The following is a 27,857-nucleotide window of genomic DNA, read 5'->3' as shown; positions in this document are numbered from 1 at the left end:
CTCTCCATTCTTCTCCATACCCACATCTCGAATGCCTCCAATCTTTTCTCGTCTTCTTTCCTCAGTGTCCACGTTTCCGCACTCTACATCGGTTGCCATAAAAATAATATATAATAATATATATGCATTCACAAACACATCAAAGAAGAACATTTGTATTATCATGGGATAACAACCAATATTCCTTCCTGCAAAATTTATTTATACTCTTTAACTCTTTGATCGAACAAGGTAATTTATTAAAAATCTTCGGCCCCAAATAAAGAAACAATCTTTTAAATAAAGAAAGATTAGGCTTAGGAACTAGAAAATTAACATTCCTACGTAAGTTATAACCATGCTCGGTACCAGAAATTGCTGGAAAACTACCACTTCGCAGAAAAATAACTTTAAAGTTAATAAACATGTACCTTAATGGCAATAACTTAAGACTAACAAATAGGGGGGTAAGAAGGCTCAAAACGAATGCATGCCTTTTGTCTTGGAGTTATGGAGGGCCTGAGCATAGAGCCAAATGGTCAAAAATGGCATATTGTTAATCGCATTTTTTCGCGGTGTTCCACCACCTAAAAATTATTTTTTCAATACGCCAGCCGAAAGGTATTAAAAAACACCTCCAGAAAACATTTTTTCTTTTTGGCTCTCTCAAACATATTTTATGAAAACATGCGTTAGAAATTTTCAAATTGACGCCATATCTTCCTATCCCGCTCGAAGTTCCTGAAAACAATTGGAAATCTGCTCCATTAAATAAGTTTTTAGTTGCCGCTATACGCATTAAAAAATATGCCTTCTTTACCGAGATGTTTAAAAAAGAGTGAAAATCGTATTTTCGATCTAGCCGGCCCTGGTGGGCCTCTGGCGGGTTGGAAATGTGGGGAGGTTAGTCCTATTTGATCCCAAATCGCATACCCGAAGTGCGGGAAAAATCCCGGAGGGGGGACTTTTCACCCTCTTATCCAGCTATGCCCTTCGCGTTAAAATATCATAGAAGACCAGACATCGCATCTATGTCGCATTTATTTGCGCACATCGCATCTATATCGCATTTGCCATTTTTAAGCATCCCTATTAATAATGCATGCCTTTTGTCTTGGTCACCAGCTGTGATGGTTTTCGCTCGTCCCGGTCGTTTTACTTGAAGTGGCTGTGTGTTTCCATTTTTTCCGCACCCGTAATGTTTGTGGTTGTTCCTTTTTCATGGCAGCTATGCCTCTCGACGTGGAAGACATGACAGATAACATTGGCACAGCGCAGCATGCTCGACTCCGTTTATCGGAGCCGCTTGCTGCAAGCCCTTGTTCAGCCGGATAATCTGTCTGTCGCCTGCTGGGAAGCGTGGATTACCTACAGCACTCTTTGTTGCCCAAATGGTGTACGCCCTGCACTTCCCCAAGTATTTAACCTGTCCCGGTGATCGTGACGGTGTCGTGCCCGTCTTCTCATGAAGTGAGGTGTTGAAAAGGTTCGGCTAGCTTGAAAAAAATCACGTTTTTCCATCTTGGCGGGATATGCGTGACTTCTTGGAAGATATTCACGCGTTCGAAACAGAAAAAAATAAATAAACCTCTCTTGAAGTTTAGTGGTGCCTCGTTGTTGTTTACAAAATTGGAAGCAACTTCGGTTACCATGGGAACTGTACCTATCCATTTAGTGCCGTAATTTATTGTTGTTGAAGTAGTCGCTGTGGGTCTATCCAATATTTATCTTCGTTCCGGTGATATGTTTCACTGTTAACGACTTCATTCATGATATTGCGGCATTTGCAGCTCACCAAAAATACGAATCTCCGTTTATTTCAATTATTATTTTCGCGGCGTTAAATATACTCGTTGGCATTCCAAAGGGATTCATTTGTTTCCCCTCTGTTTTCTTGTCAATATAATTAATATATCGATTACTTCGCGGTATTATATCGTTTAGGTGTTTTAGGATTGTGTTTAAATTATATTCCCGTACCACGACCGTGAATAGTTACGTCACATTATCTACGGTCTCATCTAGTTACCAAACAGTTTTGTTTTTAAGTTGTTCTCAAGTATTCTCCTGATACAAAATATAGCCATACGCTTCCCCTCCTTAAGCTGTCTTATAATAAATCGGAATGTAGGATTTACCTACTCGAGTCTTATGTGTAATCCCATGTTGATGTTGTTGGTTGCCATAGCTGCCGCGGACGTGGTTATTTAACGTTCTGGTTCATCTCTTTTTTGTTTTTATATATTTATCTCAACGCATTGATTGCTTTCCGACGGAAGGATAAACATCCCATGATTGTAATCTAATCTTTCACGTGTCCTTGAACTATTGGTGTCGAGGTGCTGGTAATATTTGCGTTTTGGTACGGAGGTGCTACTACAATCTTTATGTATGCGACGTTTGTATGTCCTTATGGTCGTGTGTGATACGAATGTAGTCCGAAAATACGATTGACAAATTGCGCAAGTTAATTTGTAATCCAAAATATATATTTTTTCCGTCAAGCGCTCACATTTTCGTCAGATCTGTTTGTTTATTTAGCACTCGGGCCGTGTGGGATCTTCGTGGGAAAAAATAGTTAAATATTTCACGAAGGTTTCGTTTCTCTTTTGTTTACTTTCATATCGTTTGATCTCATCTTCCTGCGCTGAAGAGAAAGAAGTTACCAGCGAGAATTTGTGATTTTTTGTTGCATTTTTTTTACGCGCACTGTTTTATTTTAAAAAGTCCAGTATTATTATCTTTAAGGTTTACCGAAGCGTTGCTTCTTCTTGTGTAAAGAGAGTGTAATCTTTGTGCCATCAGAGTGTACTTTTCTCAGCTCATTAAGGCCTTCCGTCGTTTTAGTTTTTTGTAATCGTGAAAAAAAACTGGTTGTGTATCTGCTCATGGTCTTCAAAGTCGACTGAAAATTGAAACTTCCGTACAATCTTTTTATAAAATAAATATTGTGGATGGCCTTCTAAAGAGTAATTTTCTTCGAGTTGGCCTGGGCTTCCAAACGCAAACTTTTTCTGCGAAAAATATTTTTCCTCTTATTTTTGTTCAAAAGCGTTTTTGTTAGTGAAAACGATCATAAGATCGAAATTTCTTTTCGTTTAAACCCTTCCAAGTCGTGATTTCCTGACACGCAAATCTGTTGTTCACGTTTATCAGCAACGTCTTGTGGAGTATGGAAGGTTTTTGAGTATCCCTGTCCATTTCATGAATGAGAATTTACATGTCCAAAATATTTTGCAGAGAATGCCGTATTGTTGAAAAAATAAATACAGCATCGTTAATAGTTTTGTTTTAATTTTCCGTTTAGTGAAATCTCTGTATTTTCTCCGAGTTCTTCTGTCAGTTTGTATAAATTTACTTTTAAGCGAATCCTTTCGTGTGTATTTGGATGTACGTTTTTGAACTGACGTGCTGAATTGTTTATATTAAAAAATTCTTTTCCCAGTTTCATGAAATAGTTTCTCCTTCTTTTTTTGTTGCAAATATACGTCCCTTAAAATCCATCCTGAGAAGACCACATTACGTTCGGTTGTAATTCTGAGCTTTACGGTATCTATTCAACTCTTGTAATAGGCCGGAATATTTTCCCAAAGAAAGTGACGAGTTATTTTAGTGCGCCTGACTTCAGCTAGGGAAGAGGGTTATGTAAGACTGCTACTTATCACCATACTTATAGACGTTTGTTACCTGAATGTTTGAATAATCTGAGGCCTGTTGTATTCTTATTATCGTGAACAGAATATTGGTCGATTGCACTTATCCATTTCTTGAAGCGGGCACCGAAAGTGCGCATTTCTCCAATAAATGTATCACTAACGCACTACTGGAGAAAGTGTCTGTTTTACATCCACTGTCCTCTTCTTATTTAATCTGGAAGGTAGAGTAATCTCAGTATCAGAGTGAGTTCTTGTCAGTAGTGGAGAGACTGTCGCCGTCCCAAAAATCCCGGACATTTTCCCCCCATAACCAATCCCAACACAGGAGTCGTAACGACTTTCAGTCCTGTCTTTCAGGGAGCACCGTGTAGCAAAACTTGTTTGTCAATCGTTTAAACTTTATATGTATTTTTCGCTCGGTTTTATTTTAACCCAAATTGCACCTTCGACACCACTTCAGGTCATAGACGTGTGGAAAATTGTCGAGTAACCAAGGTGGTTGTTACATTTCGTAAAATTCGAACTACCTCAATCTTTTAGGACTTTCCCTGTATTTATATGTTCCTTTCTGTTATGTATCTCGAGGCTGTTACGATTATTTAATTTCACCCTTGCTATAATTTCTTTCGATAGCGTTCCTGATTTGGATAGATGCTCCAGGCTCTCCCGGCAGGGTTTGTTTTGGGGATGGGAGTGATGCATTCCCTTTATCGCTCGTTAATATGTCCATTGTAAGCTCTGCAGAACTCCTATCAAGTTGGGGTTCATTCGAGGATATCTTTACGTCGGGGTCTGAAGGCTTTCCTGAGGGGGAACACTCTTTCTTCGTATCCAAATATCTTCCAAGGTGTCAGTCCCTGACCACATTCAATTCCTTAGCTAATATTAAGGGCTCCTCAACGTTGACTTGTTGTGGTGAATACCTCCTGTTGTTTGCATTGCCCCCACAACTCCTAGAGCTCATCCTTGTGTCCCTCCGCGTACTCAAACAGTCTCGGACTAGAGGCAATTCCGGAGCGTGTGCGAGGACAGCAAAAGGACCCAGAAACCACTACTTTTACAAGTCGCCCTGTGTCGTGAACAAAGTTCACGGCTCAGAAACTTCGACGTATTGTCATTATGAAACTTCGGGCCCCCTGTCCCAGCGAGTGAAGTTTTGTGGACATCATCGCGGTGCAACTCTAGCTAGGAGGTCGAGAAAAAGATCAAGAAGGCTTCCACTTAGATTTAACGATTTCTCATGCGTGTTGAACAAATATCCTGTCCCTAAAAATTCAGATAGTACCCCTGACGTAAGTTTAAGCCTTGTTACTCAGCGATTGAAGGGCTTCGGACTTGATCACAGTGTGACTCTAGCCAGGAGGTCTGCGAAAATATGCAGCGGGGAAGTGCTCAGTTTCAAATATTTTCCAAGTGCTGTGGATAGACCTCCTGGGTCAAAAACTTTGGGATTTTGTTCTGTTGATAGCTCTATCCCTCCAGAATCGCGTAGCTCTCGGCTACTGGAGTGCTTCAGACATCAACCGTACGTCAGTAGTGGGCTGGGTAGGTGTCATTGGGTTGGTTCCCCCACCAGGTGGGTTGGACTGGAGGACTTGTGCATCTCTGTAGTGCCTAGCTGTTCCCTAATCCCGGTGACGGACGCTGGCTGTGCAGTGGTGAACCATCAGACTAATTGTCAACTGTGCTTTAGACGGTTCGGTGATAGGAATGAACCTAACAATGACTGTGCTGGAGGGAGTTTGATTGTTTACCCCAAGGCTAATCGCCCTGCTCTACCGCCCAGGAATGGACATGGCTTGTCCGATTTGTTGTTGAGGTTGTCATTGACTTAGTGAATACTTGGGTACCTATTGTGGGAATTCCGTCAGTAGAGTGGACTTAGGGTTCAGGCTGTACTGAGGTTCTTTCGCGAGAGCAATAAATAACTTAGTGAAGTAGACCTGTGTTGTCCCGTGAGTGTGTGTATCTTGTAGCATCGTACTTCGGACGGTAATCGTCGTCTCCCGCGACTGTTGCGGTTGTAATTTCACGTCATTAGGCCGGGGTAACCCTCACCCCCTCGCCTGCAAGTGCGGATACTTTCCTTCCGCCTGCGAAATTGCTCAATTTGTTGTCGTAAGCATACTCGAAGTTGCTTTCCCTGTCTGTCCGCCGATTCCTTCAACAGGAGCTGCTTGAAGTGTCGGCCTCTTGTTACTGTCGTTTCGTTGTTTTTGTCCTCGTTATTGTTGTTCTTGTTCGCTTTCGTAATCTTGCGTTTCTCGTTTGCCTTCTACTGCTTTTTGATCTTACTGGCTGTGAGTCGTGGGAACTTGGGAGGGACCCGTATCTCTTCAGTGTATTTTTACCCTCTTTGGTCCCCACCTGCTTCGTTCTTGCCGCAAAATTCCACAAGTCAACTAGGCTGCATGAAGTTTTTCAATCTGTAGGCCCAGAGTCCTGTTGTGTTAACTTGATGGCCCAGACATTTTATACTACGAGCCAGCTTGCCTTGTGAGTGTCATCACAGCAATAACACCCGTATTTTGTACCTCCTCCACTTCAGTGTTTTTGCTAGCGAAAGCCCTGGTAAACCCAAGTCCTACCAAACCTCAGGACTCAACTCTTAGCTTTTGGTATTTCACTTATGCCCGCAGAGAGGTTTTCCATTTGATCTCAAACGTTACAGACCGCTCTGTTAATAGAGATCTGCTCGTTTTTTGTCAGGCCTTGAAGCACAAATATACTCTGCAATCTTGACACCAGAGCTTATACCATTGAAGAGAAGTGAAGTTTATCACTATCAATTTCCTATTGCTCTAAAAACTTTGGCAGGGAGTGAGGAAGGCTACCTTGAATTGACGGTACTTAACTTTAGGACGTCAGTTCTGAGAACTTGAGTGAATTACAACAAGGCTTGGAGTAGCTGGAAAGGGTTAGAGACCTTTTACGACAGTTGAAAATCAGTCACTCACAACGTGCCGTTCCGTTGAGCATCCAGTGTTTGTATTCGTGCCTTTGAAGCTTCCTCAATTTGGAGCTTGTCTCCTGCATGCTTTGTGCTTGTCGGGAGAGGTTTTTATCATCCCCTGACATTGATCGTTGGGTTTATAGCTTCAATTTCAAGGAGAGAAAGTTGGAAATACACCGACTTTGAGCCACTGAAAGTACCTGATCCTTTGCTGCTCTGCTCGAAGTCTGCAGTTCACTTGAAGTTGTAATATTTACCATTTCAAAATCACTGTAGTTAGTCTGAGGTCGTCCAGTGGAGAAAACTTTAGACTTGGGTATTGGTGAGGTCTGGTTTTAGAATAAGCGGACTGGGAGGAAATGTAGACCGTTTTTTGATCCCAGCTGCTGTAAATTGTGTTTAAAACTACAAGATCAGATTCTTCTTTCGATTTTGCTTTCATTTTTAGATCCAAGTGCTGCCTGTGTGCCAAAGTTAAGTCTTATAGCCCATTCTGTGAGGGAAGAGTTTCTTTCAGCCCTTTGGTTGACACCACAAAGTTGCATCCGAGCAAGGTTTACTCGTTGATGAAGTAGTATAGCGGGAAGATTTTAGTGATAAGGTTGATTGGCAGAGTTTAAGGCCTATGTTTTTTGCATCCCCTTAGCCCATATTACCAAGTTCACCCTTGTCATAGTCGTTAATTGGTGACTGGATACTGGGTTGTGCAGTACAACCTTAAACTGGATCGGCACTATCGTTGAAGTAAGGAGAAGTTGGTCTCTTGTGTGGGACTTTACCAGGCTCGCCAAATAGTTTTCCCACACAATCAAGTTCTTATTATCTGCACTAAGGTGTTGCCAGCATAGTGCTTCCGTGTTTTGGTCACAATATCTCGGCTGCGTTGTTGTGGAGACTTTGAATGGTCAGTCACTTTGGTATCCAAATCGTACATATTCTGCACATTTGTCATCACAACTTCTCCTGGTGCTCAAAGCGGTGTGGTTGGTCTTGGGTAATCGTTTGATTTGCCGTAGACGTTTCTCTGTGAGAGTCGACACTCAATTGTGGGCCTAACTTGTGGTTCGTTTACCAGCACGCGGTATGCCTCTCGCCTCCTTCTGAGTCTTATAATTCTGTAGCCTGAGGTAAGCAAAAAGAAGTACGAATCTCGAATTTATATTGGGTACAGAAATCACCAAAGTCCGATTCGTGGAGGGTGGATGGATTGGGTGAATTCCGTTCGTGATGCTTTTTGAAACTTGTCCCTCTAGAGCATGAGGAGACAAGCTGACTAAAGAAGAGGTGACAGTAGCGTGAATCTATTTTGTGTAAACTAATCGTGGGAATCTGACTCATTTTGTGGGTTTTTGGACTGAAGTTGCAAGTTCCTCCGTACGTGGTGATATAATTAACGTGTCTCCATCTTGGTTCTCCAGTGGGCAGGATAGGTAGAGGGTAGAAAAAGGTACTGTGATTCTATATTGGGCACTCCATTCGTGCACACCTAATTTATTTAGCGGGGAGATCTCTAAAGTTGAGAAGAAGTATGAGGTACTGTCGTAAATTTGTCTCACTTTCAGCTCTTGACTAGGGAGTTTTTACTTGACAGTGGGTAAGAAGAGGGAGGAACTGTCAATCTTTATTGTTCGCAAACCAATCATCGAGGTCTAATACGTATCGTGGAGGAGTGGATTCTAGTTCCAAACTCATCACGTGGTGATATTGAAAACTTGTCCACTTTTTTGGGGTTTCGGAGTTTGGCAGGCTACTGCTTTTGCGGGCAAGAGTTAAAAAGGTACCGTTAATTTGAATTGGTGGCACCTTTCGTCCGATACATTCTGTGGAGGAGTGGACTGTGGTGTCAGATTCCTTCGTGCATGAATGAGGTAGTGTGGTATTGCTTCTTTTGAGCGTGACGTCAGGATGCAGGACGGCGGGGAAGGTAGCGACGGGGCGAGGGGCGGGGAAGGTAGCAACAAAGAAGGGGACAAGGGGAGGGGGGAAGAGGGGGATAAGGAGGAGGAGGAGGAAGAAGATGATTGGCCCAAAGTGAAGCCCCTCTGTCTGATTCGGTCCCCGTCCGTAATAGCGGCTGAAAGACAGCACCAAGGCTACCAGGGTAACAAACCCGGGTTCCTCTCCCGACAGGGCTCCAAAGATTACCCCACGATCAAGGAGGGGGGCCAGTACCCCCCTCTGATGCACCAGGAGTCCGTCGAACGACACCAACAGCCTCCCATGTCCCGCATGGACTCCCTGTACCGCCAGGTGTACGTCACCTCCTCCGGCATGAGGCCCGGATATCAGAGACAGGAATCGCTCGACCGCCAGGGTAGCTCCGAAATGGGCGACAGGCAGGTCTACCAACCTCTCTCGAGGCAGGAGTCGGTGGAGAGGCAGGGGTACCAACCGCCCGAGATGGACCGTCAGGGCGGCTACCCCCAGCTGCCGAGAATGGACTCGCTAGAGCGCGGTTGTTACCCCATGCCGGGCATGGTGGTGTCCCAGGGCGGGGGGTTCCCTCAGCTGCGGCGCATGGAATCGGTGGATAGTCGGAAAGCTTACCCCGCGATGACCACCCACTCGGAGGTCGCGCAGACCTACTCCTCCCCGGTGTTGCCAATGTCCACGGAGCGACAGTCCTACCAACACATGATGGTGAGGCAGGCTTCCCTCGACGCCCAGGCCTACCACACCGACCAATCCTACCCCCAACTCACCCACGACGCCCCCTCGCAACAGTCTCACCAACCCGCCGAACCTTCCGATCCCGACAGGCAGGTGAGCGGCGGCGAGCAGGGCTACCAACCGGGAGAGGGCCAGCCGCAGTTCCCCCAGCAGCAGCAGGGCTACCAACCGGGCAAGGCGGACTCGAGGGATAGGCAGGCGTACCACCAGCCGCCTCCCCCGCCCATCCCGGAGTACCCGGCCATGAAGGAGGGGCAGGGGTACCACCCGCTGGGAGACCCGCCTCCGTACCACCAGATCGAGCCGTGCTACCACCGCCTCGCGCTGGAGCGGCAGCGGTCCCTGGATCAGCCGCCCGCGTACGCCGTGGTGCAGCAGCAGCAGTCGCAGCACTGCGTTCAGAGGCAGGGGAGCGTGGGGCCGCGGCTGGCGGCGGCGTCCGGGCCTCCGTCGGGAGAGGAGGTGGCGGGCGGGGCGGAGCACAGCGCCGTGGCCAGAACACACTCCCTCGACTTCCTCAACTTCGAGGAGAAGCGGAGGCTGATCGCGTCGTCGCTTTCGCTCTCGGACTTCGTGGGCAAGGCGCGCGGCGGAGGTGAGTGATCGGTCATGTTAGAGTTAAAAGGGTCTACTCATTACACTGTTCAACTGTTCTCTCATTCTATCTATTAGCAGGGTTCCTACTCAACAGTTATAAGCCGTGAATTTCGTCTACCGTGAAAAAACCTGGAAATAGCCGTGAATTTCGTCATAAAACCTTAATAACCTCTCAAATTTGATTGTAGAACTACGATAGGCGGATTAAAAGAAAAATCGATGTTTCGATCATTTTTCAAGGCCGAGTCACGTGCAGATACAGTCCACGCATTTACCTGCATGCGTGTATTCGAAAGCGCAACTATTAATTGGTCCGTGTGTGCCATGGCAGCACACTGGCCTTAAGCCTGCGATTGGAAGACGTTAACCCTGGCAAAAAACAGGCACTTCTTCACCTCCCTGCCACCCTGCTCTCTCCATTTTCCCACTCACACCCTTTAGCCGGATATGAATTTTGCTAACGATAGGTGACGTCATAAGAGATAGCACTGTCATTGCTGCGTTTGCATTCAAGGCATCTGTTGTGTTTGTTACATTTGTAGTTAACATGCGGCCGACGATTGTTACGTGATCAATATTTCTGCCTAAAATGCCTTATCTAAAAACCGTGAATTTGATGACATTTAGACCGTGAAAACCTGGAAAAAACGTGAATTTTTTGATGTAGTTAGTGTGGGAACCCTGATCTATACAGTCCAGCCGGCGAGAGTTGTCCGATGACAGTTCAAAAGAATTCATTGAGATACCTGCGCCAGCGCGGTTTGCAACCAATCGCTGTCCCCCAAATGCACATTACAGCCTTGCCTAGTCGTACAACGTTGTCACATGCATATGAAGCTCTGGAACAAGCCTGAGCCACCAAAATAAGCCCTCTCTGCGAATCACCAAAACAAAGGATTCTTCCTTTGGATCCTTCACGCTCGTCGTCCCTTCTGGCTGCTTTCTTCACGGAACCCCTTTTGTTTACATGTGACGTGGGCGTTTTTCTTTCTTACCTGGCAACCTTGCCACCTACCTTACTGTACTGTCCGGCCGCCGAGAGTTGTCCGATGACAGGCAAATGTATGTGGTTGTCAGGTAAGAAAGGGAAACGCCCACCTCATATTTAAACAAAAGGCTTCCCTTACGCCCCTTGCACACACACCCGCCGGTTAAATACCGGCCGATATTTTACCGGCGAAGCGATGCTCGCACACACGCCGGATTTTAACCGGTCAAACGATAAGTTGCTATGTTTTTGAGCCGACGATCCACAGTGGCAATGGCCGGCAGCTAACCGGCATTTTGCCGGTGCCGGCGCGTGGTCGGTGTTTGCGGAAGCTCCCATGCCATCCAATTGTTCACTATTGGAATGTGGACGGCCGATATTTTACCGGCCGTCCAAAATCGGTGTGTGTGCAAGGGGCCTTAAGAAAGGAGCCAGAAGGGACGACGATCCTGAAAGACCAATGGAAGAATCCTTTGCTTTGGGTGATTCGAAGAAAGGGCTTTGTCTTGGTGGTTCGGGGGCTTGTTCGGTGCTTCATATGCATGTGACAACGTTGTATGACTATACTCTGTTCATTTTATCTTTGAGGGTGAGCTGGTGTGGCCAAAGCAAGTGGGGATGAGAGTTTCTCGATATGTGACTTTGCCTTTGCCAATCAGCAAACAGTAGGCCTCAGTGAGTCGCTCTCAGACCTCCGCCGAGAGAGCATCGTGAATCTGCTCATGGGGCAGTGTTGCCAAACCACACGCGTTCTCCTTGTATGTGTCTAACTATGCCTCACTAACCGGTATTTGGCAATGTAAAGAGCGTCTGTGATAGGATTATCCCCAATGCCTTCCAAATGAGTAGGTGTATTGTCTCGATGCTGGGGCCAAAGTACTTGTGGCCACCTATGATTCACACGTTTTCAGTGACTAAGTAGGGCGGCTATGTACATTTGGCAACGTTATAATATAATAATATCTTTATTGTTCTGTAGGTCGTACATGCGACATAGAACATTGTCAGGGAGGACATCAAAACATACATGTTGTCATAAACTATCAGACAAAAATTCATTTACATTGTAATAACCCTTAGGCTGTAGAAATTTTTTAAATTCTGTCTTAATTTCAAATATAAATATGTTTAATACTCATAGGCAGTGGCGGCTGGTGGTAATTTATCTAGGGTGTGCATTAGAGCAGATATAGGATGATTTAATTATATTATGTTAATCCTAATCCATGAGCGTCATATTTCGTCGTAATAGAAGACATAGCAAGCAAAACATATCACTGGTACACTCTACCCTTAAAATTGCATGAACAGAAATAATATTAGCATGTATGAAAATAATTATTCTCAACACACCTTTACAAGTGACGGTAGTTGAAATTCATTCTCTTTTCCTTACACCCTATGAGGAAGTAGTGTAGAAAACGGCCATCCAGATGGCTCTGTAGACGGACTAGGATCCTGGGCGCAGGTAGTGTAGGTGGCGGCTACACCACTACACTACCTGCTAGTCAGTCACCAAAAACATGCGCGTGCGCATTCGCATGGTTTTGAGTCTGCTCCCATCGCCCCTTTGAACAGCACATACCCCCCCGGCTTACCTCGTCCCGCCAGAGCTCCCTCAAGCGATCGCACAGACCAAAAATGCGCCCGGCATGATGCCACGGGATCGCACACTAGTAGAGCGGTGAATTCGAAAAGGAGATGGCTGTAGCGTTTGGAGGCTCATGTTTCTTGCATATGCAGACAGTACTTTTATCCTTCGCGTTGCAAAGGAATAGTTTTCTTTTATAATTTATTCATCTTTGGGTGTGCACTTGCTAACATGCGTATACGCACGCGCCGCCACTGCTCATAGGCAATTTGTTAAAAATAAGCGAGGCAGAGTGATGTGGACCTCTTTTGGCACATAATAGGGTGGTTTCCTTCATCAAAGAAAACGAAAGGCATTGATTGCGATTCGTTACCCACCACTAGTGTATTCATAATATACAAATTATTTTGTTTTAGAAATACCGGGTTAGACGAATGGCAATGGTCCATTTTTATCCTCATTTGAAAAGGGCCAGATTGGCGCCCATGCGATGCCACTCCGCATGACGTCACAGGGACATAGTTTCTATACGAGAAGATAGGAGTTATACGTCGTATGAGGTTACCATTGCATGCATGAGGCGCAGAGCTCAGGGAAACATGTCTTAATAATCACTTTTTAAAACTGGCTAAGGTTGGAAAGTTTTCCTCGCTTGATAAGTTATTAATAAACCTTTTTTAAGCCAAGCGCTAAGCCTCGCCTCAAGGTCACCTCGCAGGGCGGGAGGGGGAACCAGAAATACGTCACGCGGAGAGACTTCCCGACATTCATACTTACCCGTCGCGTTTTCGCGCGCTTGAAAATTTTCACTTTTCATTTAATCGCGAAAAATAGATATTGTCATTTAAAAATCTAAAAGCGTGAAATACGTACTCCAGGAGTAATAATCTTTCGATTTAGGCAATAAAAAAATAATAGGAAACCACCCTATTGTTGTAAGATATGTATATTTTCACTTCCACGGGTCAGATAATCATGAACCGAGGTATGCTCGCTCCTCTTCTCTCTCTCGGTACTACCCCTTCCCACATCAGCGAAGCCATCCGAGTGTGGCCGGGCTCTCACGAATGCTCACCCGCAGACATAAAGTGAATGGGCTATAGGCGAGGGTGTGAGGTGCGTTTGGGGGACAGCAATTGGCTGCAAACCGTTCTGGTGTAGGATTCTCCACCCCTCCTTTAGAACTGTCATCGGACAACCTTCGCCGGCTGAACTGTATATATGTATGTTATCAAGGCTGGGGGAAAGTCGTGTCATGAAATCTTAACCCTGGTTAGCTGATGCCAGTTGGAAACAAAACGACTGATGGTGTGTAGGTCGAAAACACCATTTATACAACAGAAAATTTTAGTCAAGCACTCCAATTGGACGCTAGTTTTCCCTGATGCCGGATTCTCTGGACCAGGGGCGCAGCTAGGAATTAAGGTTAGGGGGGGTTTTAGGCGCAACTAATACTTATGGGTGTGGGGGTATTGCATACCCACCAGGGTAAGCAGGAGTTACGGGGACCCTTCTCCAGAAAAATTTGAAGAGTAATGGTTCAAAATGGTTAGTTTTACGGCTTTCTGAGGGATATTTGATAAATCCTAACACTATTCTATAAGTAATAACGATTCAAATAAGTAAAATAGATTCAACTTAAAAATTTCTCTGAGCTCTGGGGGGGGGGGTTTTATCCACAAAAACCCTCCCCTTGCTGCGCCACTGCTCTCGACAACTCATACAGGGTTCCCACTCAACCGTGAAAACCTAAAAACCGTGAATAAGCCGTTAATTTCGTCTACGGTGAAAAACCCTGGAAAAAGCCATGAATTTCGTAATAAAACCTTAAAAATATCTTAAACTCGACTTTAGAACTACGATTAACGGATCAAAAGTAAAATCGATGTGTCTATCATGTTTCAAGGCCAGTCGTGTGCAGACACTGTCCTCGTATTTATCTGCACAATAATATTCGAAGTGCTATTATTGGTCCGTGTGCCATGACGACACATTACCTCAAGTCCCTAGCCCCTCTCTGGATCCGCCACTGTAAATATGCATTTATACAAACAATGTAAGTGGTAATTCACCGGCACTAAAAAAAAACACCTAAAAAGTAAAGTCGTGCTGGAAAAATTATCTTCTTCTGTTCTCTTCTTTCTCAACTAGTAGTAAACCTTCCAGTCGTTTGGAATTAGCCAAATCCTGGCTGAGCCAAATATTTTTTCATGGCGAACCTCATACAGTGCAATACATTTTATTTTCATTAACAATGTTCTCTAATAGAACATGCATAGTCTCTTTCGTTAGTGATGGAACATGTCCATCTTATCTTACCTGAAAGAACCGGTTGTGTGTTACTCCCTCCTGATGTTTTCGACGGAAGAACGTTTAAAAAATGTTTGCAATTTGTATTAACTAGATTTGTAAAGTTATGGAGTAAAGTGAACATAATAAGCTATACCACTTGCACAACTGTAGCAGTGGTTAGTGCAGGTACACTATGCCACGGTCTAATGGTGCTAGCAGGCAAGTGTGGAGTTTTGCATGGAAATGACTCTCACCACTGTTTTGTTTGTAACCACTTGTTTTTCCGAGTGTGGTTTTATGCCGTTCCGAGTGTTCAAGGTCAGAGGTGTCCCTTGTTAGAGGAATTTTTCCATGGTTTAGTCGGAAATAACTTGGTACTTTTCATCTCAATTTTATTATCCAGTAATAATTTTAATAATATGTTTCGTGGACGGATAAGGAATATAAAATAGAAAAGATGTAATTTCATAATTATTTATTTATCACATGAAAGCATACAAAATCAGTGAAACTTGACATTTGTTAAATCAGTGAAGCTTAGATGGTATGTCAAATCCGTTGTAAATGACTGATAATTTTCTTATGAATGTAGAATAGTCAGTGAATGTTTGTGTCTGCACTTAACTAGCATTAACATATCAATACCTCCACTTCACAAGCGCTCATAATCGCCCACGGAATCAAATCTGCTCATCTTGGAGCTGAGCAATACGAATGCGCTCAGCGTGCAATAGCCGCAGCATAAACGCTCATTTCCAAAGCTTAGAGAATAGGGCAATAGTTGAGCTCTTGTGCTGTGGATGTATGAATATAATTCTTTTTCTCTTAGTTTGTTTTTCATTTTTTTATTGAAGTCATATTTTTCATTTACACTCAACCAGTGTCTTCCATAAGTTCGGCTTTAGAAACTTAAAAATACAAAAGTGTAATAATAATCAGACGACAACACTTTGTGTACCTTATTGAATGAAAGCATGCAATGTAGATAATACAGCTCTCTGTAATCTTTGTGTGTTTATGTCAACCACTTAAATATTGTCATTAAACATGTCCTATTATTAACATTTTGCATTCTAAAGGCCGCAATACACAGTGAATGATCATGTGAATGAAATCATTTGCCTTGTATCACAGAAAAATTCATGAATGAACTGTCATGCGCAAGATCATTCAGTGAAAATTAGAACATGTTCCATTTTGCTCGCATGATTATGTGAATGATGGCTTGATCATTCATGGTGTACAGCGGCCTTGAGGGACAGTTTTTATAATGTTCAGTTAAAGTTATTTGTTACTTGATTCAGACGTTACCTTGCCTTGGCAATGGTCATGTGCTCACTAAAGTAAATTAAATACTAATATTTGCCTGATTGGCCTTAAACAAAAGATTTAATCATTTGACAATTATGCTGAGCAAAATTTTTACTAGACATTATGAAACTGGCCCTAAAATAATTCTTATTTCTTGCTGTTTGTGAATCACATGTGTTTTATTTAATAATCTAATGGATTTGCAATCTTTTTTACTGTGCATGGTATGTTGATGTTATTTCTGTCACCTCTTTCTATGCATGATAATATCTGCACCACTGTCACTAATGCGAGTAGCTTTTTTCCGTGGTAGCTATGTCTGTATGTATGTATGCATTTAATTGCCAGATGTGAGGATATTTAGCCATCTTAGAAATAGACCTGACTTCAGTGAGGTAGCCGGGAATTTCAAGCAGTGGGGGTCCAAAACCAGGGGGGGTGGGGAATTTTTTCAAAACAGAATAAGATGTAGAGGGTTTTAAACTAATAGGGTAGTTCCCTTCATCAAAGAAAATGAAAGGCATTGATTGCGAGTAGTCACCCACCATTAGTGTATTCATAATATACAAATTATTTTGTTTTAGAAATTCCAGTTTAGACGAATGGCAATGGTCAATTTTAACATCATTTGAAAAAGGCCAGATTGGTGCCCATGCGATGCCACTCCACGTCACATCAAAGGGACCTAGTGTCTTTACGAGTAGATAGGAGTTTTACATCGTCTGAGGTTATCAATGCATGCATGAGGCACAGAGCTCAGGGAAACATGTCTTAATAAACATGTATTAAAACTGGCTAAGGTCGGAAAGTTTCCTTCGTTTGATAAGGTATTAATTATCCTTATTTAAGCCAAGCTCTACCAGCTAGCATGGTACTCTGCTACCTGCTAGCATCATGTGTCGTATCAGCGCTCAGAGCCTCGCCCCAAGGTCACCTCAGTTGCGGCAGCGGGAACCAGAACGACGTCACGCAGACTTTTTCCCAGCATTCATACTTACCCGATGCGTTTTCGTGCGCTTGAAAATTTTCACTTTTCATTTAATCGCAAAAAATAGATATGGTCTTTTTAAAATCTAAAAGCGTGAAAAACGTACTCCAGGGGTAATAATCTTTCGATTTAGGCAATAAAAAAATAATAGGAAACCACCCTATTGTAACGCTTTTCATGATCAAAATGACTACATTTGTCAGAGAAATATTTGGAAAATTCGTGATTTTTCAATATTTGTATTTTATTTAGTGAAACAGGTTTTTTTTTGTAATTTGTGCATTGCGGGTGACTCCCGTATAAGTTATCACCGTGGCTAGTCCTGGCAGGGATGGATCGAGGATTTATTTCTGGGCGGGGGAGGGGCACAAGCAAGGCCGTATCCAGGATTTTGTTCTGGGGGGGGGGGGGGGGGGGGGGGCACTAGGATATCTCGTAATATACAAAACGAACGCAGTGATAATGGGACCGTATTAAAAATCTTGCATATTTTTTAGGGTCTGGGGGGGGGGGGGGTACGTGCCCCCGTGAATCTGCCCCCTGGATCCGCCTATGAGTCCTGCGGTATACATAAAATTAGTCAAGAGCGAACGCCTCTATGCATTCTAAAAGCTGCTATACACAGTGAATGTTCATGCGAATGATCATGCTGAATGGTCACGTGATCATTCACAGGATCATGCGAGCAAAATAGAACATGTTCTAAAGGCCGTTTTACACGGGGCACGGAATTGCGCAGGTTAGAGCTGCATTAATTTCTAAAATGGCGTGTAATTGCGCGAATGCATGAAGGAAATTAGAACGGGGGCTATTTTGCCATCTCGCATCCACACATTTTCGCATGTGTTCTAGCAATTCACCGCTTTACATGACGCAATTTTGATTGCGCCTTCGCACGTGTATCAGACTGTGCAATTCCGTGTACCGTGTAAAACGGCCTTAATTTTCACTGAATGATCATGCGCATGAAGGTTCATACCCAAATTGTTCCGTCATACACGGTGAATAATTGTACGAATGAAATCATTTGCCATGTATAGCGGCCGTAAGTCCAGCTCTCGTTTGTCTATTTTGCTCGCATGATCTCACTTCAAAGATGTACACACATCTCTTAAAGAGTTCCTATTTGGATGTCTAAAATAGAAGAAGATATATTATGTAGGACAACATAATTATTTCAAAAGTTAAGGAGGCTCGTTTATCAATTTTTTTGTCCGACGCCTAATACTAGAGCTTTTCCTCAAGGAAAAAATTTAATCCTCAATCCTTTCGTAAATAAGTTGATGACGTCACAAAATTGGAGGATCGGGGTTCGAATCCCTGTCGTGGTGAATGTCTTTTTTTCTGTGGATTTTTCTCTCAATAGGGTGGTTTTTTATTATTTTTTTATTGCCTAAATCGAAAGATTATTACTCCTGGAGTACGTATTTCATGCTTTTAGATTTTTTAAAGACGATTCCTATTTTGGCGATTAAATGAAATTGTAAATTTTCAAGCGCGGGAAAACGAGGCGGCTAAGTATGAATGCTGGGAAAAGACCGTGTGACGACATTCTGGTTCCAGCTGCCGCCATGTAAGGCCACCTTGGTGCAAGGCTATGAGCACTGATACAATGCAGGCTGCTAGCAGGTATCAAAGTACCCAGCAAGCAGGTAGCACTAGGCTTAAATAAGGATTAATAATACCGTATCAAACGAAGGAAACTTTCCGAAATTAGGTAATTTTAATAGGTGATTATTGAGAGATGTTTCCCTGAGCTCTGTGCCTCATGCATGCATTGGTAATCTCAGACGATGTAAAACTCCTATCTACTCGTATAGAAACTAGGTCCCTGTGACGTCACGTGGAGTGGCAACGCATGGGCGCCAATCTGGCCTTTTTCAAATGAGGTCAAAATTGACCATTGCCATTCGTCTAAACTGGGATTTCTAAAACCAAATAACTTGTATATTATGAATACACTAATGGTGGGAAACGAATCGTGATCAATGTCTTTCATTTTCTTTGATGAAGGAAACTACCCTTTTTACATTTATATCCTCATTATTTTTCCTTCTTAGGTGTCTACTAACACGATTCACTCGATGGCAGAGAAATTACCGTTTCATGAAATCATTTTTCAGGAATGAGAATGCCATCACTTTTTCAATCACTCGGCTCGACCCTTTTGTTGTTACCATCCTTCAGCCAATTAGAATGTATCGCCGCTAACAATGATTGTAATGCCACAATTTGCTTTTAATTGAATGACAGTTGTAAATACGGAAAGCAACAGAATGAGGGATGTATAAAGAGACCTTCAGGGTGTCCAGCAACCGGTAAAATCAGGAATCATGCACGAATTCCAAATGGTAATAGGATAGTTTTCTTCATCGAAGAAAACGAAAAGCATTGATTGCAATTCATTACCCACTATTAATGTATTCATATAACACAAATTATTTGATTTTATAATTCCCAGTTTAGACAAATGTAAACGGTCAATTTTAACCTCATTTGAAAAAGGCCAGATTGGCGCCCATGCGATGCCACTCCACGTGACGTCACAGTGACTTTGTTTGATAGGGTTTTAATGATCCTTATTTAAGCCGTTTGAATGATAAAGCTAAAGGATAGCCATCCTCCCTTTTGAAGTTCTTTTCATGATTTGGAAGTGAATTAGCGAATCATGAAAATGGCTATCTGTTTGCTTCATCATTGAATTAGATATGGACAACAAGTGAGAGCTGACTGTGTGATAATCTAGGGATTAGGTAAAATATGGAAGTAAGTGCATATAGGTTAGGAGAAAAAATTTTTAGTAGAAAGGACTTTAGGGCAGTCTGTGATAGAGTAGAGGATTTTATAGATTAAATTAAGGTCTCTTTTAGGGCTAATGTAAAATTTAAAATCTACAAAACATTTTAATCGGCAAGTTTCCCAAGTGTTCTTTATCAGTCTAAGCACTTATTATCATGCACATAGAGGCAAAATATTTTTTATTTTGTACATCAATGTTTGGATGCCTGTTCAATAAAGAGATGAATGAGTATTTTTTGTTCTAAACCTTACTAGTTACTCTTAAGCACCTTTTTTTTGACATGTCCCAAGTTATTTCTGCATGATATTGTTCACATCTTTTATCTCCCTGCATGTGGGATAAAATGATGCAATCGGTAGCTTGCAAGATGCATCTTGTATTTGTGTATTCCTTTCCTATTTTATTTATCAATTCTTATTATTGTTCTCTCACCTTCACACGTGGATTTGTACACATTGGATGTTATTGGATTTTCAACACTCTAAGAAACAATTTACAGTCTGGCCAGCAGAAATCGTCCGATGACAGCTCAAGTGGAGGGGATAAGAACCCTGTGCCAGCACGGTTTGCAGCCAATTGCTATCCCCCAAATGCACCTCACATCCTTGCCTAGTCATTTGATTTTTTGTTGCATTGAAATTGATTTCTTTGTTTTGAAGGTGGAGCTCTTCAAACTCGGTTGTCTTGCTTTTTCTTACAGACGAGCGTGATGCGCCCGCTACCAGCATGCTTCCCCCGCTCTTTTCAATGCAGGTCCACAGAGGGATAGGCGCGTTTCCAATTTTTAAATGTAGAAAAAAAAGGCAGGCTCTTATGTACAAATTTAATTGGAATGTTCATGTACGAATTGAGGTCAGAGGACCTCTTTAAACACAACATAGGAAGTAATTACACTATCCTATGTTAAACGCACATGATGACTCATACTTACGTATCAACAGTAGACTTGAATGTGGAATCAGCCGCATTTTGAAAAAAGTTATTTAAAGAATGCGAGATATTGTTGCAAATGAACTAATGTAACCGTTTGTGTGCCGTTAATGTCAGGAATATTTACCGGTTTTTGTTTTTCTTTGTTTATTTTTTTTGTTTTTGTTTTTTTTTATTTAAAAACCAATTTTAGGAAACAATAGCAATATTTAGGAAGTATGATATGCCGTCGCATGTTCTCTGATAAATTCTGTGCATTTTGGTACCTCATTTGTAGAGTTTGGTTGCGTATAAGTTGAGAAAAAGGTATCTATACAGTTGAAATAATATAGAGGATAGTTGAGTGTAATGATCGTAGGTTGGCACTTGGGCATTGGAACCAATGACCAGTAGGGTCCTGCCTTGCACAGAGTCTTGCGGAAAACGTCATGTAGTCTCTGTACCAGTCTACTGTCCTGTAGCTTCTGTTCATAATCGACAGTTTATTCTGAGATTCTCTCATTCTGCGATTGGGCGGAACTTAAGTGCATCCAGTTCTATACATGGCAGAGTTCCCACTCAGCAGTGAATAAGCCATAAGACTGGTTACGAAAGTGTTCATTAACACTTGCGAAAATTCAGACACTTCTTAACTTCCCTGGCACCCTGCTCCCACCATTTTCCCACTCACGACCTTTAGCTGGCCCTGAATTTTGCTAACGATATGTAACGTCATGAGAGATAGCACTTCCATTGCTACATTTGCATTCACAGCATCTGTTGTGTTTGTTTAATTTTTAGTTAACGTGCGGCCAATGATTGTTACGTCATCAATATTTTTGCCTAAAATGCCTTATCAACAGACAGTGAATTTGACGACATTTAAATTGGTACTCATGTGCTTCAATCAGGGCTCCCAATCAACCGTGGATAAGCAGTGAATTCCGTCTACCTTGAAAAAAAACCTGGAAATGGCCGTGAAATTTGTCGTGAAGCCTTAAAAATCTCTCAATGCGATTGAAAGAGCGAAAGAAAAATGGATGTTTCGATCATGTTTCGAGGTCAGTCACGTGCAGACACTGTCCACGGATTCATCTGCACACGTGTATTCGAAGTGCAATTATTGGTCCATGTGCCATGACGACGCATTGATCTTAAGCCTGTACCAAAGCCATAAGACTGGTTACGAAAGTGTTCATTAACACTTGCGAAAATTCAGACACTTCTTAACTTCCCTGGCACCCTGGTCCCTCCATTTTACCACTCACAACCTTTCGCCTGAGCTGAATTTGGCAAGCGATATTTATTAAATTTATTTATTTTGTGACATAATGAGAGATAGCACTTTAATTACTGCGTTTGCATTCATGGCATCTGTTAAATTTGTTATATTATTAGTTAATGCCAATGATTGCTACGTGATCAATATTTCTGCCTAAAATGCCTTTTCTATAGACCATGAATTTAACAATATTTAGACTGTGAAAACCTGAAATAAACCATGAATTTTATGAGGGGACTGCCAGTTCCAATGCTGCCTTTTCTTGCAACTTAACCGATCACTGGTTAATAGCCTGCAAATACCCTTGCTGTCCTTTTAACTGTGCATTCCGTCATATCGTGTTCCTTCTTAAGGCCGTTTTACATGGTACACGGAATTGCACAATCTGACGTGCATGCGAAGGCGCAATTAAAATTGCGTCGTGTAAAGCGGTGAATTGCTATATCTCATGCGAGAATGCGTGGATGCGAGACGGCAAAATAGCCCCTGTTCTTATTTCTTTCATGCATTCGTGCAATTCAGCGCCATTTTAGAAATTAATGCTGTTCTAACCGGTGCAATTCTGTGCCCCGTGTAAAACAGCCTTAAAAGTTTGTGGAACAGAACTGGGTTTTTTGCCTCACCATGAATATCTCATCTTTCCACCAAGTCGCGTGTACAGGGTGTCCCATTTATCTTGACCACCCGAAATAACTTTTTTTCCAGATGTAAATTCAAAAATGTGTCAAGCAAATGTTCATTAACCATCAGGGGTACATTAATCAGCATGATTGCCTTCCTTGTAGCTTTCTTATTTACAAAGATATATGAACAGCGGTATGCCTTTTTTAAGTGGCACCCTATATTTTTTATTCAATTCATTTCCTCTCCTATAAACTCCTCCTGTTCATATCTTTGTAAATAACAATCAAAGGGTTTAAGCAGCGAGCATGTAGGCGGACCACAGCACGCAAACTGGGTTCATTCATGCGCAGTGATCGGTGCAATTGGGGAAGGTACAGAGGTCCAGCAGCAGTTGCGCTTAAAGTATGTGTACATTGCGACAGGCTGAAGGAATTAGGAGGAGGTCAGAATTAGATTGGGTGGATATCACAGTAAAGCCTGAATCACACGATCATTTTATCCGACATTTCCGAGTGATCACTCGTAAATGATCCTCACCGGCAATTGTTCTTTACAATCACTCTAATGATTAGGATTCCCATCAATTTTTTACATCACTCGTCCGGTCACTTTTTCCATCGTTATAACCGCCCCTAATACCCCATATCAGCCAATCTGAATAGCCCCTGTTCTAATTTTTTGAAATTAATGCAGCTCTAGCCTGCGCAATTCCATGCCCCGTGTAAAATGTGGCCTTAGTGTTCTTTCATATTTTCCCATTGAGAGTTCAATATGACCATGAATTCCTAGCTCTTAAGTTTCCCCTTCTCAGGTTACTACCCTTCTCGAGGAATGCCGGGTGGCCAGCTAGCAACTCGATAAAATACGAGCAATGATTTTGGGTACTAAAGATTTCTAATAGGGTAGTTTCCTTCATCAAAGAAAACGAAAAGCATTGATTGCGATTCGTTACCCACCATTAGTGTATTCATAATACACAAATTATTTGGTTTTTGAAATACCGGTTTAGACGAATGGCAAGGGTCAAATTTTATCCTCATTTGAAAAAGTCCAGATTGGCGCCCATGCGATTCCACTCCACGTGACGTCACAGGGACCTAGTTTCTACACGAGAGGATAGGAGTTATACATCGTCTGAGGTTACCAATGCATGCATGAGGCACAGAGCTCAGGGAAACATGTCTTAATAATCACCTACTAAAACTGGCTAAGGTCGGAAAGTTTTCTTCGTTTGATAAGGTATTAATAAACCTTTTTTAAGCCAAGCGCTACCTTTCAGCAAGGTACTCAGCTACCCGCTGGCAGCCTGCGACATATCAGCGCTAAGCTTCGCCTCAAGGTCACCTCAGCGGGCGGGAGGGGGAACCAGAAATACGACGTACGGAGATATTTCCCGGCATTCATACTTGAGCGTCGCATTTTCGCGCGCTTGAAAATTTTCACTTTTCATTTAATCGCGAAAAATAGATGTTGTCATTTTAAAATCTAAAAGCGTGAAATACGTACTCCAGGAGTAATAATCTTTCGATTAAGGCAATAAAAAAATAATAGGAAACCACCCTATTACTGTTGCTTATGGCAGCCTTAAAATTTTGTGTGGTGCTTCCACCATTGTTTACTAAGGCTATCTTGAACTCTCCTCCTGCTATCTATCATGGGATAAGCACCTATTTGACTTATATAATAAAGGGAATAAGGGTATTCATTTATTGAAACTTCGATAGAAAAATCTACCAGATTCATGCCTGTTAGTTGTACAATGGATTTCGTTTAATGGGTCCACTTGGGACAGCCGCTTAATTGGGGCAGATATTGAAGAACAGAACCCAATTGAGGAATATCCCAGAAAATTCTCCGCTTAATAGGGACTGCATGCCGCATTATTGGGCCATGAGTCGGCGACATAGACTCTATACTCGCGGCGAAATTAACTTTTTTTTGTGTTCAGGATACTATTCTTTTATATATTTTCCTTCTTTGATTTACTCTTATTTTTCACAAATGTTCCTATTTTTGCCCTATTTTGAAATCTCTTGTTAATAAATTATCCGCAGGAGCATGGGACTTTTCTTTAATAGGACTTAGTAAAAGACATTCATTCAGCATCGCTCGAGGCTTTGAAAAATATTTTTAACTAAATTATTATAATTCTTAAAAATGATGCTAAATTAACTTATCTCGCTGATTTATTAATCAAATTAATAGTTTAATTAAATTATGTTGCATTATAAACATTCTTTAGTCTTCTTTCTATCATTTCAACATTTGTTTATGCCCATATAAAGGATAGTTCGCCTAATTGGGGCAGCCGCTTAATTGGGGTAAGGTGCACAAGTCCCGATATGTCCTAATTAACCGGAATCTATTCTAATAACTTCCCCATTATTGATCGCTGTATTTTAGTTTATAGCTACTTTCCTAGTGTACTTGAAAAGTACTTGCAGTGGCTAATTAACTATTACATAAGATTCACGTTTGTCATACATTGAGATTTGTTCAAATTTTTTCACTTCTTTGAATTGGTTACCTTTCCATTGCTGTAGGAATTACTTCCTTGCATGATTTCTTTCCTCCATATTCCAAAGCCAGACTCCAGAATTCTTACGTGAACTATTCATCTCCTGCAAGAGAGTTAAGCCTTATCATTTTTTTCGCCCCTTTTAGTGATCACTATCGTGATCACTTTTCCCGTCGCGAAAAGCGATCGCTCGAGTGACATAATCAAGACAAAGAGCTGCTTGTCTTGATAATGACACTAAAGCCATCGTAACTAGTCAACAGCAAATAAAAGTTTGTGGAACAGTACTGGTTTTTTTTCTTCACCCTTTTGCTGCGGCCCACCCTTCAGAAACCTACCCACAGTGGCGATTGCTGTCATGTGACATGTCTCAAGTTATTTCTGCACGATATTGTTCTCATCTTTTATCTCCATGCATGTGGGATAAAATGATGCAATTAGTAGCTTGGAGATGCATCTTGTATTTGTGTGATCCTTTCCTATTTGATTTATCAATTCTTATTATTGCTCTCTCACCTTGACACGTGGATTTGTACACATTGGATGTTATTGGATTTTCAACACTCTAAGAAACAATTTACAGTCTGGCCAGCGAGAGTTGTCCGATGACAGCTCAAATGGAGGGGCAGAGAACCCTGTGCCAGCATGGTTTGCAGCCAATCGCTGTCCCCCAAATGCACCTCACACCCTAGCCTAGTCATACAACATTGTCACATGCGTATTGTAATCCGTCTCGTCGGGTTTTGGGGGAGGATTCTGTGGAGGGTTCGCTCAAGGCGAGCAGGTCATGTTTCGGGAGTAAGGTGAGGTGAGGGAAACGAAAAGGGAAAAGTAGTTGTGGGGTAAACTTGCTGCTAGTCATGTACACATGGGAAATTTCCGCTCTTTTTAGGCGGAAGCATCGTGGGAGGGGGGGTGGAAAAATACAGCACTGGGTCATTCACACCATACGGGCCATAAGACGGCATATAGAGGGGTGTATCCATAGCATAAAAGACATCATGTAAGTCTTTGACTACACTAATAATGGTTCTTTAAACTTTAAAGATATACCAGCCAGTGGCGTAGCCAGGAATTTCGTTCGGGAAGGGGCATCCAAAACCACAGGGGAAAATGTTTCAAAAACAGGGCACTAAGTAGATGGTTTCAAACTAATTTTAGCACTCTTCATAATCGAAAAACTTTATTTGTTGAAGAAACATTTTGTAAATTCTTGATTTTTCTGTATATTTGTTTCTTTCGTAAAGGAAAATAATTGTGTTTTTATATTTCTGAGGGGGGGTCTGACCCCCCTGGCTATACCTCTGCTTTAACCAAACCTATGAATTTTCCAATATTGCGCCAGACGAAAGGTTATGAAAGAACATGCTGTTATTAGGTTGTTTACCATTTTTCTCTTTTGGAAGAAATGAATGTGTTATTATTGTTATTATTATGGTGATCTGGACGCTGTTTTTGTTGTTTCGTTGCAGGTGCGGGAGGAGCGAATCGCTCGAACGGGGGCAGTGGAGGTTCGAGGATGCCCCCGACGTCGGGTGGGCCCAATTCGCCCTCGTCCATGTCCCCTCCCCTCTCCCCCTCCTCCCCCGTCTCCCTCTCCCCCCCTCCGCCCCCGCTCTCGTCGGAGCCCCCCGGCATGGGCCGAAAAGGAAGCAGCAAGCTCTCAGCCCTCGGACGCTTCTTCAAGCCGTGGAAGTGGCGGAGACGACGCAAGAGCGAGCGATTTGAAGCGGCCTCCAGGTGTAAGTACCAGGAATATAATTAAACACTTATCTCTCCTCTACATCATGTAATAGGGTAGTTTCCTTCATCAAGGAAAACGAAAGGCATTGATTGCGATTCCTTACCCACCATTAGTGTATTCAAAATATACAAATTATTTGGTTTCAGAATTCCAAGTTCATACGAATGGCAATGGTCAATTTTAACCTCATTTGTAATAATAATAATAATAATAATACATTTATTTGTCCAGAGATTTGTGGTAGTACATATACAAATATAGGACACGTCAAGACAAAAAATCACACTTTCAAAAACTCCTTTACAGAATAAAACATTTCAGTTTTAAGAAAAGTTAATAACTTTTTTTTGAACATAGGTTTCTTTGCTTCATGTTTAATTTCCTTTGGTAAGCTATTATAAAGCATTAATCCCATTGACTAGGGCCCAAGAGCAACATTTTGTGTTCTAACAAATGGTTGATGTAGATCTTTACAAGCTCTTGTGTAGTGAGAATGGCAATTGTCATTTGTCACGTATTCAGATATGTTATTACGAACATGCATAATTGCAATATAAATATATATGCATGGGATTGGTAATATTGACAGTTTTTTGAAAAGAGGCTTACAAGGTGCATCACAAGGAGCATTGCTCATAAGCCGAACAGCCCTTTTTTGTATTTTAAAAATAAAATCAGCATGGGCAGAGGAACCCCAAAACAAGATACTAAATATAACAATAGAATAAAATTCACTGTAATAAATAGATAATAGTACCTTGACATTTACAGAATATCTTATATTTCTAATGAGAAAGCATATGGAGCTTAGCCTACCACGTGTTTTGCAAATGTGCTCATCCCAAGATATAGATTTATTGAGCACAACTCCAAGAAAATTAGTGCTAGACTTTTGAGGGATAGATTTACCATCTATGGCAACTGATATATCAGCAGGCAATTTGTTTTTGTTACA

General features: G+C 42.1%; 2 protein-coding genes across 2 annotated transcripts in view; both read left to right on the top strand.

The window, feature by feature from the left end:
* Window positions 1-8,351, top strand: part of LOC124172794 — a 32,492-nt gene extending 24,141 nt beyond the window's left edge. The window contains exon 2 of the mRNA XM_046552279.1: window positions 1,208-8,351. Coding sequence (XP_046408235.1) covers window positions 4,358-5,470 — 1,113 coding nt within the window. The 5' untranslated portion in view covers window positions 1,208-4,357 and the 3' untranslated portion in view covers window positions 5,471-8,351. The remainder of the gene's footprint in view (window positions 1-1,207) is intronic.
* Window positions 8,352-8,600: 249 nt separating this feature from the next.
* The window catches only part of LOC124172991 (phosphatase and actin regulator 4-like), a 105,604-nt gene continuing 86,347 nt past the window's right edge, over window positions 8,601-27,857 (top strand). Inside the window, exons 1-2 of the mRNA XM_046552524.1 lie at window positions 8,601-9,853; window positions 26,631-26,900. Coding sequence (XP_046408480.1) covers window positions 8,770-9,853; window positions 26,631-26,900 — 1,354 coding nt within the window. The 5' untranslated portion in view covers window positions 8,601-8,769. The remainder of the gene's footprint in view (window positions 9,854-26,630; window positions 26,901-27,857) is intronic.

Source organism: Ischnura elegans (assembly GCF_921293095.1).
Source record: "Ischnura elegans chromosome 13 unlocalized genomic scaffold, ioIscEleg1.1 SUPER_13_unloc_3, whole genome shotgun sequence".
NCBI classification, from domain to species: Eukaryota; Metazoa; Arthropoda; class Insecta; order Odonata; family Coenagrionidae; genus Ischnura; species Ischnura elegans.
The sequence above is the reverse complement of the archived record's forward strand: the minus strand, read 5'-3'. Positions and strand labels throughout refer to the sequence as shown.